Raw genomic sequence first — 12,739 nt, 5'->3', positions numbered from 1 at the left:
CCCCCCCCCCCCCCGATTTAGGTTCTAATTGAGGGTCATGCACTGCATTTGATGGTTGTACTTCTTTAGAGCAGAATCCCTGCCTCTTTAAAAAAATGACACTTTTTGAAGCGTCCGGGCTAATTGTCCCGCAGGATGTCCCCCATAGTGATTTGTCTGGTGCTGTTTAACTTGCTCCTCTATCCACCGTATTTCCTGTGAATTAGGGGCGAGATTAGAGGAGTGATTCAACTGAGAGTGAACATTTTCTTTTTTAATATTTATTGGAGTATAGTTGTTCTAAGGATGAACAACTTTTTGACAGCGTTTCAAGGTGATGGAACCCGTATATTGTACCACTCCCTCATATATACATCTTCGGTGCATTACAGAATCTCTGTGCCTCAGTTTCCCAAAACAGTTCATTTCCTCAGAAGAGCTGGCATATGAAGAGTGTGTAGAACCATCCCCATTATCTTGGTGGCGTCAGTTGTTACCACCCTTATTTCCGCTGCTGGGGAGCCCGCTACCTCTCCCCTCCCCTGGACCCCCATACCTCAGCCTCAGCTCAAGGCCCAGGCTCTAGGACTTTGTCTGGTTGGCAGTCCCTGTGTACCACGACTCGGAGTTGATGGCCACCATGGCGACGAAAGTGCAGGATCTGGAGCGGCAGGTGAAGGCCCAGGCGGATGAGATGCTCTCCAAGGTGGGGCCCCAGCGGGGAGAGGGCCAGGGTCTGGTCTGAGGGGTGGAAGGGCCTGGGCTGGGGAGGCCAGTGAGGCTACTATTGCAATAGACCATGGTGGATGGGTTCTAGAACCATCTCCTTGACCAAACTGCCCAACTCGAGGGCCAGGTCTGGCCCGGGACTGACCTGGGTCCCTGTGACCTGAGCAGAGAGGCTAGGGGTCTTCTCCACATCTGAGCAAGGCCCGTAGACCTCAGATTGGGTGGCAGCAGTGGCTGCTGAGTGCTGGGCACTTGGGGGTGCCCACCCCCTGCCCCCACCTCAGTGGGACCACAAGGGCCATCTGAGCACCGGAGCAGTGCCAGAGCGGGGCAGGGGCTTTAAGCCGGGTCTTCCCATCTGGAAGGGGCTCCCTTGGGCTCTGGGAACCACCAGGTCTGCTCCCCTCCTGTCTCGTTGCTGCAGGATCAGAAGATACGGGCCTTGGAGGAGCTGGTGGAGACCCTCCAGGAGCACCAGGGTAAGAGGCCCTCTGTGGGCTGGTCAGCCCCCCTTTGTACCCCCTGGGCCAGCGACCTCTGGGTATCAGGGCTCCGAGAGCATCAAACTGAGTCCTGTGATGGAGTCTGGGCAATGGAGCCCAGAGAGGAGCAGTGACACCCAGGGCGGTGCCCTTCTGTGTGGGACTGAGTCCCCCGAGCGCAGCCCTAGCCCAGCCCTGAGCACAGGGCCTGCCAGCCAAAGCCTGGAGGAAAGGCAGCCCCGTCAGGAGCCTCGCTCGGTGGGCTGGCAGCCTCCCGAGAGTCAGGGCGTCCCCTCTCAAGGTCAGGGCGAGAGGCCACGAGGTGCTTCTCCGGGGATCCCTCGAGTTCTCGTGGAGCAGCTTCTCCAGATGACCCTCAGGCCAAAGCTCTTGTCATGGCCAGAAGTGGCCTGGCAGCCTCCATGCGGCGGGCACAGGAACCCCTGCCCGTCTTTTCCTGAAGGCACGGTGACCCTGCAGCGGCAGGAGGAGCTGGAGACCACATGCGCGCAGCTGCAGCGGCAGGTCGGGGAGATGGAGGTGAGGGAGGTGCCGGCCCAGGGCTGTCTGCCCCCAGGGACTGGGTCAGAGCCCACCTCTCTGGGGTCTCCTCACCGCACATCCCACACAGGGGCCTGGGGCACCCCCCATCCCATTTCAGGCTTGGGCTAGCCCTTCCCCCTTCCTCAGTGTCGGCTTGAACTACTCTCCCCTCCAGCCACGGGGACCTGCCTCTGCTTCTTTGACCACATCAAGCTCTTTCCCACCTCAGGACCTTGGTCCGTGTTGTTCCTTCCACCTGAAATTTTTTTCTACCTTCCCCTGGCGAGTTTTCACTGATCCTCAGTCTCAAGTCAAGGTGGGAGCCCTTTCCCAGGGGACCCCCTTCACCTGTGACCAGGGCAGGTGCTCCACTCTCTCTTCCTCTGGGGACCGTGGACCCCACGAGGGAACGAGGGAGGGAGCACTTTTCTCCTGCTCGTTGCTGCGCGCCCAGGACCTGGTAGGGGCCTGGCCGTGCGTGTTTACTGCATTGATCATGGCCATTCCCTGCGTCTGGACGTGGCATCTCACTCACCCAGTGTCACCTTTGTTGCCATCGTTCACACAGCAAGGCTTGAGCTGGAGGGACCCCAGGCTCAAGGGAGGGTCCTAGGCATGCATACATCGTCAGGGCCCCCCACTGCCTCACCGGCCCCACCAGAAGCTCCTTCTGGGGTTCTAACCTCTCCCTCTCCACACCGAGTTGCTTTCCAAAGACCCAACCTAATTTAAGACCACAGACGCAAACCCCCAAGCAGCAGCTGCAGCTGAGGGCCCTTCCCACCCAGGCCTGTGCATACCCCGGGGCTGTGGGTAAACAGCTCCTCCCTGAGCCCCGTGGGGCTTCTCTGAGCAGCTGCCACAGGAGTCAGGACTGCCCCCTCAGGGCAGAGGGCATTGGGGCTCCCACATTCACGTTCACACGTGTATTGCTTCGTTAATTTAGCAAACTCAGACAAAGTATCTCCTGTGTGCCCAGCACCCTGCCAGGCACTGGGATGCAGAGAGGGTCCCTGCCCTCATGGCACTGACAGTCTAGAGGGGACACACATAAACAAGTACACAGGAAGAGACACAAGTACGGAGTATGGTGAAATATTTAAAAGGGTAACACATTAGAGACTAGCTGGGACATGGGCCACTCCACGCCTTGGGAGGTGGGAGCAGGGAGGCATGACTGTTTGGGCCAAGTTCATTTTGAGGTGCCTGTTGGACATCTAAGTGTAGATGGCTAGAAATTTGAAACTGAAAAAGAAGAACATATGTTGCAAGAGATGATGGCAGAAGTGTGCCCGCTGGGTTAGGCAGCAGGCAGGTTGCGGATGGCTGCTTGTTAGCAGTTGCAGTCAGTTGTGGAGATGGAAGCCGGGCTGGAGTGGGTTGAGGGAAGGAGTGAAGGTGAGGAAGCAGCAACAGGAAGCATAGACAACTCGGAAGTTTTCCTGTGGCAAAGGCGCTGGGCGGCCAGCCCTAGAGAGGCCACATGTGGGACATGTGGGGGGACATGTCCTCTCAGACCTGCAGAGCAGGTGTCCCTTCCTCTCCTCCCCCTCGGGCCAGACCCACATGGCTCCCCGCCGCCATAATGGCTGACTTACGCGAGTTCCTACTTGTGCCAGGCCCTGTGCTAAGGACATTATGTGAATTACCTTAGTGAGTCCTCACAAGCTTCATTTTACAAGGAGAAGCCTGAGGCTCTGGGAGGTGAGGTGGCTTCCCAAGGCCACAGCCAGGAAGTGGCCAAGACCCCTGGGCCCATCGCCCCATCCAGTGGGCTGGGAGCGGAGGCCTGAGGCTGGGGGCTGGGCTGATGCCGCCTTTTCCCCTGGAAGGGGCTGAGCTGACAGTGCCCCCGACATCTCCCTCTTCTCTCCCCACAGCGGTTCCTCGGTGACTACGGCCTGCAGTGGGTGGGTGAGCCCATGCATGAGGAGGACTCGGAGGATGGCGAGAGGGACTGGATGACAGCCAAGAAGTTCTGGAAGCCAGGTAAAGTCGGGGTCCACCCCGGGCCCTCCTGCAAAGGGAATTCCCCTACAGCTCCCGATGGCCCACAGCTGTCCAGAGGCCAGCTCATTCATGCCCCTTCTCCCAGCACAAGGTGCCCCAAGGCCTCCCACAGCTTGCCACTGACACAGGAGCAGGAGGGAAAGGCTTCAGCCTCCATCCCTGACCACCTAACCCTGGACTCTGCTTGCTCATCTTTCTAAGGCTCCAGGGGCCCAGGGATACAAAACGTAACAAGACCTCATTTGTCTCAGGCACCATAGTTTACAAAATGTCACCCATTTAAAAGCTGTGGCCTTTAGAAGCAATCCCCCTGCTTTGGAAGCTGGCCCTCAGGCCAGGGGCTTGGTCCCCTCTGTGGACTCCCTTTCCAGGTTCATTTGTAGCAAACTATTGAAATCTACCTGCATCTCTGGGCCTCCACTACATTTTATTTTTAACTCAACTGCTAATATCCCGAGGGATGCACTCCAGAGATTTGGGGCCATAGAACTGGCTACTTCCTTTATATATATACTTTTTTTTTTTTTTTTGGCTGCATTGGGTCTTCGTTGCTGTGTGCGGGCTTTCTCTAGTTGCGTTGTGGCGAGCAGGGGCTACTCTTCGATGTGGTGCGTGGGCTTCTGATTGTGGTGGCTTCTCTTGTTGCGGAGCACGGGCTCTGTAGCGGGCGGGCTTCAGTAGTGGCTCGCGGGCTCAGTAGTTGTGGCTCGCAGATTTTAGAGCGCAGGCTCAGTTGTGGCACATGGGCTTAGTTGCTCTGCGGCACGTGGGATCTTCCCAGACCGGGGATCGAACCCGTGTCCTCTGCATTGGCAGGCAGATTCTTAACCACTGCGCCACCAGGGAAGTCCCAGAACTGGCCACTTCTGAAAGCTGGGTCCATTCTCTTCAAAGAATGGAGGTCATTGCCTGGAAGGTAGTTCTCCAGGCTCTGTTGGTCACAGCTGGGTCCTCATCACCACCGCCTAACCCAGGTGTGACTTGGGTACTCGAGTTCCGTTCTCTGAGCCTTCAGTTCCTCATCAGTAGATGGGTGTGTATTCTTTCCCATTTACTACGAGTCAGTGGGTTGGACGCAACACCTAGCACTGACCTCGCATGTCATCAGCCCCACAAATGGGAACTCTCATTGTTTTCCACCGTCAGAAGGCAGTGGCAGTCTCATGGGAACATGAGCTTGGCTCCCAGGGGACTGTTTGGAAGACCACTGTACTTTCTTAATTTCATAAGTTTCCTGCTGGGTAAAAACCCAGACTGAAAACATGAGAGTCCCACCTGCTGCACATTGGCTAGATCCCCCTAAATCTCAGGGGAAAACCCCCTCACCCTTGTTTCAAAAACATCACTTCCCATTTGCACCATATTTGCCCCTTTTAAAGCATTTTCACAAATAGCCTTGGCACAGGCCAGGGGTTATTCCATTTTACAGATGGGGAAACTGAGGCACTTAAGCAGTCTTTTGAGTGAAGGGGGCAAGACTTAAGGCTGGGAGCCCACTGGGAGACGGTTACAGTCATCCAGGCCAAAGATGAGATGACGCCCAGCATAAGGGTGATACTGGTGGGGCTGGTGAGAAGGGGCAGAGCAGAGAGATTTAGGAGGGGAATCCATGGCCTTGGCAATTGCTCGAACATTAGGGAGGGGGTGGGAGGAACCTGGGATGACCCTGGGGAGCACGGCTGTCGGGGAAGACGTCCCATTTAGGACACGGCAAAGCTGGGGAGCTGTATGGCAGCTGGGCCATGCCAGGGGCTGAACCCTGGGCTGAGTGCTATGGGAAGTTCTCCCTGGGTGAGAGGCGAGACCCTGGTAGGCAACAGCCAGAAGCTGCAAGGATGTCCCTTCCTGGGGTCCAGGGCCAGAGGCCTGCTGGCACTACGGACACACACACGCACGCACGCACGCACTCACACACACACTCACTGCCCCTGTGTGGTGAGCTGGGCTCAGGCCTCATGTGGCCTTGCTGACTAGTTGGAGGGCAGACTTCCTTCTGGTCAGTGGGGCCCTTCCTGCTTCTTTGGGGAAGGGGTGAGACCAGACAGCTGGTTTCTGGACCTGGTTCTGTGGATTCCACCCTCTCCTCCCAAAAAGAGAGCAGCCCCCAACTGCTCTGTGTTGTTTTTTTTTGCTCAGAGTATGGCTGTTCTCAAGCCACTTGTTCTAAAGCCTGGCCACAATTCCTGATTTGTGTCTTTTTCTTCTTTTGCCTTTTGATTCTTCAACATGGAGTGGGCTCAGTTTAGCTCTTCTGACAGATGAACAACATGTTTTTCATTTCTAGCAGCTTTTCCTCCTGGGACTGCCCACCCCCCTTTCCTGGCTTTTTCCCTTCCTCTCCCTATGGCCTTGTCCCCATGTGCCAACCTGCCCCTGCCCCAAGGGCCCTTGGGTCCATGAAGCCAGCCTCTGGCTGACCCTGATGCTCTGGCTTGTTTCTCTGGATCTCCCTCTGTTGGGTACCACTCCCCACAGGCCCTGGGGCAGCAGGCCAGTGGATTGGTGAGCTGGGGCATCTGTATTAGGCAGACTGGGGCTGATTCAAACATTCTAGAGCCTGGGACTCTTAGGGAGGAGGGTCAGTTGGGCCCATGAAGGGGTTCAGGGGAGAGGAAGCCTTGCAAGGGCTTGGCCTCAGGCCAGATCATTCACCCCTTCCCACCAGTATGTTGAGTAGCAAACAGGATGCCGTGCCAGGTGCTTCAGGGTATGCGGAGACATGAAAGGGACAGTTCCGGCTCTGGTCCTATCACCTTATCAAGTCCCTGCCCTCTCTCTACATCTCCCCTTCCCACTCCCAGCGCCCACCTCCCCAACCCTTTTCCCCAAGCCCAGGCTCTGGCATCTGTGTGGGAGCCTCTTCCCTCCCCTGCTCAGGAAGCCAGCCTGACTCCTCCATGGGCTGTCCCTGGGCTGCCCTTGGGCCCCTGGAACTGGCCTGGCCTAGACCCCAGGCAGGCTGGACTCCTGCCACCCACCCTCCCACTAGCTCAGTCCTGTGCTGTGTCCCCCAAGTGCCTTGCCCCCTTTTCTCCCCTCCTGTGAAGCTCAGCTCAAACCCCACCTGCTCTAGCACATGTGCGTGGAGTGCCTGTTCGGCGCCAGGCGCTGTGCCGCCCTGCAGCTGCCCCGGGCGCGTAGTTAGGGGCTCTGCGTTGCAGTGAAAGCCTTAAAGGCTCTGGCTGAAGAGGGGGGGCCTGGGTCAGATCGTACCCTGTGTGGGGAACCTGCCTCACCTCTGAGTCCACATCCTCATCTGTGAGGTGAGGAAATGGTACGATTGACCCCTAGGCCCTGAACTGAGAGCACTGAATACCACAGTGTGGAGTACGTGGAGTGTTCTCTCAGGCGGACATGCGGTCAGTGAATGATGACCATGTCCATCTACTGCCCCGCCCCTGCTGTGCTCCAGAGTGCCAGCACAGGGCTCGACCCGAAGGCCAGGGCACGTGCACAGGCAGGTGATTCGCAGGCATTGCCTGGTTGCCCTTGGCTTGGATGGTCAGAGCCCGCCGGGACGATCCTCTGTACAGGATGAGGTGGGGAAAAGCAGCACGATGATCAAAGCGAGGGCCAGAGAAGTCAGCTCCTGCCGAGTCACAGGCAGAAGTCAGCTCCTGCCGAGTCACAAGGCCCCCCTTGGTCACCCTGGCGGTGACCAGACTCTCGGAGCCCGTTTTCTCCCCGCCGGCTCCTCTGAAGAGCAGAGTGAATGTAGGTGAAGTCCCCAGAGCAGGGCCCGGCGTGCAGGTGGGTGGAAATAGCGGGTCTGTTTCCTTTCAACAGCCTTCGCCTGCGGTGCTGGGACGGGCCTGCTGGCGCACGTCGGACACTGCCGGGATTTCACAGCAGCAGGTTGTCCTCCCGGTGAGGGTGCGAGGGGCCAGCCCAGGGCAGGCTCACCACTCAGCTGCGCTAGGGGCAGGGTCTGGCCCTCCTCTGGGCCCTGCGACCCCACAGTGGCACTTAACACATGCAACTGTCACTCTTTGTCACCCTGTCTCCTTCATTCAAGTATGAGCCTGAGGAGGGCAGGACTCTGGGCATGGGCGTGGCCATGCTGCTCAGAGCCTGGCAGGGCACGGGCGCTGCGGACGTACTTGCTGGATGGCGGGGTGGTGGGGTGGAGGGACGGATCCAGTGCGTCTTGGGCACCCACTGTGGGCCAGGCCCAGGGCTGGCTGCTCTTGCCTGTGTTCAGGGAGTGACCGGTGTAGCTGGAAAGACCAATAAGCAAACAAAATGACAGCAGCCTGTGATGAGGGCCAGGAGTGGGCCCAAGGGCTCCAGAAACCCAGGAGGAACAGAGGCCCAGGCTCAGGGGCAGGGGCTCCGGGCAAGGCTTCTCCACGGAGGTGGTGAGAGGGCACCTGAGCCCTGTGATGGTCAAGAGGGTGGGGTGTTAGTGACAACAACAGCTCTGTCTGCCAGGCACTTCCTGTGAGCCTCACAGCAACCCTGTAAAGTGGGGCTGTTATTATCTTCATTTTATAGAAGAGGAAGCTGAGGCCCAGAGATGTTGGCCCATGTGCCCGGGGTCACACAGCTTGGAAGTGGTAGCCCGGGCTGTACGGCTTCAGAGTGTGAGTGGGGGAGCTTGTTGAGGGCAGGCTGGGGAGCCAGGGCTCTGAGGGTCTTGGGAGTTGGGCCAAGGAGCTTGATCTCCATGCCTGTTCACTCCCTTTTAAATAAAATCATGGGCTCTCAAAAGTTGGATGAGGCCTCAGAGATGATCTCCCTGCACTGTGCCCCTCCTTGGAAAGGAGCCCCAGTGAGCAGTATCTGAAGAGCCAACACTGAGAGGCAAGCCTGCGTGGTCGCTGAGGACAGAGGCTTAGAGTCACCTGGGCCCTGCAAGCTGCGTGACCCGGGGCATGTCACCTTACAAGGCCCAGTTTCCTCATCTGTAAAATGGGAGAAGGAAGACCTGCCTCTTGATGCTTGGCATAGTAAACGCTGAGTCATCATCACAGTCAGTTCACCCCTGGATCTTGCGGGCAGGATGAAGATTTCTATTATCTACCCATTCCCTGGAAAAGAAAGCTGCGGCTCAGAGAGGAAATGCCTCACTTGACCTCTGACCTGCCTCATCCCATGTGACGCAGCTGCACGGGGCCAGGCTTCTGTTGAGCACTCCTGGCTGTGAGGTGGCGACGCCAGGCTCTTCCTGCCTTATTCTCGTAGCCCTGGTTTGTCCAGAGCGGCGGTTCCTTCTCCCGGGCCCCTTATGTCACCTCCGTTCTGCTGCATCTGGTACCTGCCAGGCCCACCCTGCTTTCACTTCTCCACCCCCGAGCCCTGGCTGAGAGCCTTCCGGGCTGATTTTCTCCGCCAACTTTTCTTTTCTCTTTCATTGCTTCTTGGCATCCTCCCCTGGGTTTCCACCTGCCCCTTCCCCTGTCGACACCTCAGCTCCCTGAAAAAGCCCAGGCCCCAGGAGGCAGCTGGATTAGCAGTCCGTGCGCATCTGAGTCATCCTGTTGGCCGTGCTATGTGGCCTGCCTTGGCCAAGTCATGTGACTTTCTAGGCCTCACTTTCCATCTGTAAGAATATAGGGTGGGGGCGGATGTTGACAGTGATGAGCTTTTCTGCTGTTATTTTCGGGTTTACCTGGGTGTTCTGAAAGTACTTAGTTAGCTGTTAAAGGAAAATAGTGTCTCGATATTGTTCTGGCTCATACCAGGGATATCCAGGATGTTCTGTGAGTTTTTCTTGGGACTCTCAGGGACTCCAGGGGACCCCAGGAAGAGGGGGGCGCAGGTGCAGCCCCTGCAGCAGTAGGAGATGTAGGGGAGAAGGGAAGGCCAGCTGGGGCCTACCGTTTCAGCAGCCACAAAGGCAACAGGAAACAGGGCCGCCCACATCTGTACTTCCCCGGTACAGCCACTGCACCACTGTGGGGAAAGGAATTGGGTCCCCAGAGTCCTGACCCACATCCTGCCTCAGCCTGGCTGTCCTGGTGAAAAACAGCTTCCAAGAAGGCCCAGAAAGTCACCAGTGTTTTATAGGGTTACACCCTAGTAGATGACTTAGTTCGGGGCAAGATCCCTTCAGGACTGAGAACAAGCTCCTGACCTGTCCCCCAGCAGCACCCCACCTGCCCTGTATCCTTTCTGCTCTGGCATCTGTCTTGGCTGCCTCATCACCCCACCTGCACCCCGTGAACCTTATGAACAGCTCTATGGACAACACATTTGTCAGAAGAGGAGGCCAAATACATGTGCAACCCAAGGTCTCCCATGTCCTGTCCAGCAGGTGTCCCGACCCTCACCTCTCTCTCCTGATGGTGCAGATGGGTGGAAAGAACAGACTCCAGGGTCAATCCCCTCTTCTAACTTGCCAGGTGGCCTGAGGCAAATCATTTTTCATCTCTGGGGGCCTGTTTCCTCATGTGTAGAATGGAGATAAATAACCCCTGCTGCGTGGCCTCTGGGTTGGCCTGAGGTCCATTTGTGCATGGTAGAGCTGGCAACGATAACTAACACAGACACATGCTTGCTGGAATTCTTACGTGGTCATCTTGGACCCTCACAGCCATCCTGATCCTATCATCGTCACCTTCTAGAAGAGAATGCTGTGGTGCGGAGCGTTAAATGACTTGACCAAAGTCACACAGGTAGAAGTGGAGGAGCTGGAATTTGAGCCCAGACAGCTGGGAACTCTGCACTGTGCCTTTCAGCTGCTAACACAGTGCCTGGCACATCTGATCTGGGATCTGATCCCGCTCTTGCCACTTACTGTGTGTGTCCCTAGGCCAGCCATTAACCTCTAACCCTTAGTTTCCTAATATGGAAAATGGGGATGTTTATAGTCCCTACAGCATAGGGTTGGTATGAAGAAAGAATGGGATAATAGATGTTAAACCCCTAGCACAAAGTAAATGCTCACTAAAAGACAGCTATTATTATTATCTAGTGTTAGCTGTCCTTCCTCCTCCCCAGGTGGTCACTTAAAGAGATGCTAAGGCCCCTGCCCAGCATAGGAAGGGGCTGTGGAAGCCAGGGATCTGGAGCGCACAGCAGCCATGAAGAGAGGCTCATGGGTGTCAATCCTCTTTGCCAGGAGACTCACTGGTACCCCCCGAGGTAGACTTTGACAGGCTGCTGGCTAGCCTGAAGGATCTCAGTGAGCTGGCGGTAGACAGTGACACCCAGCAATCACCAATGCCCAGCAGAGTGCCACACGGTGTCCTTGAGCCCATCCCACTGGAGCTCTACCGGAATGGCATCGTGATGTTCGATGGGCCCTTCCGGCCCTTCCACGATCCCTCCACACAGGTAGGAGTGACGGGGTGGGGGGAGACAGGCCTGTGCACCCTCAGGCCACTGTGGTGGCCCACCCCCTGCTCACCATTAGTTGGAGATGATGGGCCCAGCTCACCGCCAGCACCCAGGCTCATGCAGAACCTCCAGAACCGCCCTCCCCGCCCCAACCATGTCCTGGGACTCTGTTTCCAGAGTCTGATCCAGAGAGTAACTGGCCCCATGATCCCGGGGCCCAGAGCCTGCCATCTAGACAGGAAGCAGCGTGTAGGGCACTGCACAGGTCCAGCCAGGCCTCACCCTACCTCTCCCCCTGCAGCGCTGCCTCCGAGACATATTGGATGGCTTCTTCCCGTCAGAGCTCCAGCGGCTGTACCCTGACGGGGTCCCCTTTAAGGTGATGGGCTCTCCTTAAACCACTCACTCCCAGTGTGGGGATTTTGGAGGGGGTGGGAATGCTTCCTCAGGCATCACCTAGGGGCACTGCCCCACCTCAGAGACCCCAGTCTGATGACCTCCAGAAGGAGGGTGAGCCTGAAACGGGGCTGGGAAGGGAGCGGGAAGGCTGCCGTGGCCATACTTGCCGCATCAGCAGTGGGGAAGGCATGTAGCTGAACAGCAGGCAGCGCCCCCTTCTGGCATCCTGAAAGCAGAGCCCTCAGCTGCGTGGCACCACTGCCCCTCCTCCCCAGCATTCAGGACACCTGGACAGCCTGGGGAACGTGAGGAGTCCACGCAAAACTGTCCTGGCTCCCCCCAGAGGCTCCTGGAGCCTCCTGGTTGGGGTGGAAGGTAGTGCCATTGGGGGGCAAACGTTGGGACTAAAGGACTTGAGATGGAGCCGGCCCCCTGCTGTGGGGGCAGTCGGCAGTGAGATGAGGGTGCTGTGATGGGAGCACATGAGGCTGTGTCCCAGAGGGTGGTGCGTTAGTTCCACAGTGAGAGCATGTGAGGGGGTGTGTGCCACCATGGCTTGGAAAATAGCGTGAGTCACGACCAGGGGTGTTTGAGGTAGTTCATGCCAAGCAGGGCTTTGCCCTCTCCTAACATCCTCATCCCTCCCCTCCTGGTCTGCTCCCGAGAGGGACTCTGAAGAGGATGTCAGTACTGTGGCTCCAGCTGGAGTGATGAGGGGAGCTTGCAGGAAGAGCAGGGCTCAGGTGGGTGGGAGCAGCATGAACTGCAGCTCTCCTGCTCTTTCCCAGGGCCTCGGTTTCCTCATCTGTAAAATGGGGATTGCATCAGACCATCCCTTGGGCCTATTCCTGGGGCCTCTGTTTGGGCAAGTGGGGGTGGGCATGGAGCTCAGGGCTGAAGAGATGTGCCAGCCGCTGTTTCCCTTCCTTCTTGACAGGTGAGTGACCTGCGCAATCAGGTCTACCCAGAGAATGGGCTGGACCCGTTCCCAGGCGAGGGCCGAGTGGTAGGCTGGCAGAGGATTCGAAAGCCCTTGGACAGGATGGAGCACCCAGGTGAGCTCGGCCCTGAGGCTGAGCCAGGTGGTGGGGGCACTGTGCAGGACAAGCTCCAGGTAGCCTCCTCCACCATCACACACAGTCTCTGCCCCGGCCAAGGCTCCCAATGCCCTCTCTGCAGGCTCCAGGATGATCGCCGAGAAGTTTCTGAACAGGCTGCCCAAATTAGTGATCCGACAAGGCGAGGTGATTGACATTCGAGGCCCCATCCGGGACACCCTGAAGGTGAGGCCAGCCCTGGCTCCCCCAGCCTTATTG

General features: G+C 57.5%; 1 protein-coding gene across 5 annotated transcripts in view; it reads left to right on the top strand.

The window, feature by feature from the left end:
* UBXN11 (UBX domain protein 11) overlaps nucleotides 1–12,739 on the top strand; it is a 22,625-nt gene that overhangs the window by 8,138 nt on the left and 1,748 nt on the right. For 3 of the 5 annotated variants that reach the window (XR_003006126.1, XM_024766780.1, XM_024766781.1), the window contains exons 5-13: nucleotides 585–685; nucleotides 1,133–1,187; nucleotides 1,654–1,730; nucleotides 3,614–3,722; nucleotides 7,530–7,598; nucleotides 10,807–11,021; nucleotides 11,326–11,403; nucleotides 12,361–12,478; nucleotides 12,603–12,706. Coding sequence is in view for 4 of the 5 variants with exons in the window: in XM_024766780.1 (XP_024622548.1) it covers nucleotides 585–685; nucleotides 1,133–1,187; nucleotides 1,654–1,730; nucleotides 3,614–3,722; nucleotides 7,530–7,598; nucleotides 10,807–11,021; nucleotides 11,326–11,403; nucleotides 12,361–12,478; nucleotides 12,603–12,706 (926 nt within the window). In the remaining variant the exon portion in view is untranslated. Of the gene's footprint in view, nucleotides 1–540; nucleotides 686–1,132; nucleotides 1,731–3,613; nucleotides 3,723–7,529; nucleotides 7,599–10,806; nucleotides 11,022–11,325; nucleotides 11,404–12,360; nucleotides 12,479–12,602; nucleotides 12,707–12,739 lie in introns of all 5 variants that reach the window. The other 2 variants (XM_024766783.1, XM_024766782.1) reach the window with 2 other exon arrangements.

The sequence above is a fragment of the Neophocaena asiaeorientalis genome, unplaced genomic scaffold (genome assembly GCF_003031525.2).
Source record: "Neophocaena asiaeorientalis asiaeorientalis breed wild unplaced genomic scaffold, Neophocaena_asiaeorientalis_V1.1 scaffold79, whole genome shotgun sequence".
Classification (NCBI taxonomy): domain Eukaryota; kingdom Metazoa; phylum Chordata; class Mammalia; order Artiodactyla; family Phocoenidae; genus Neophocaena; species Neophocaena asiaeorientalis.
The sequence above is the reverse complement of the archived record's forward strand: the minus strand, read 5'-3'. Positions and strand labels throughout refer to the sequence as shown.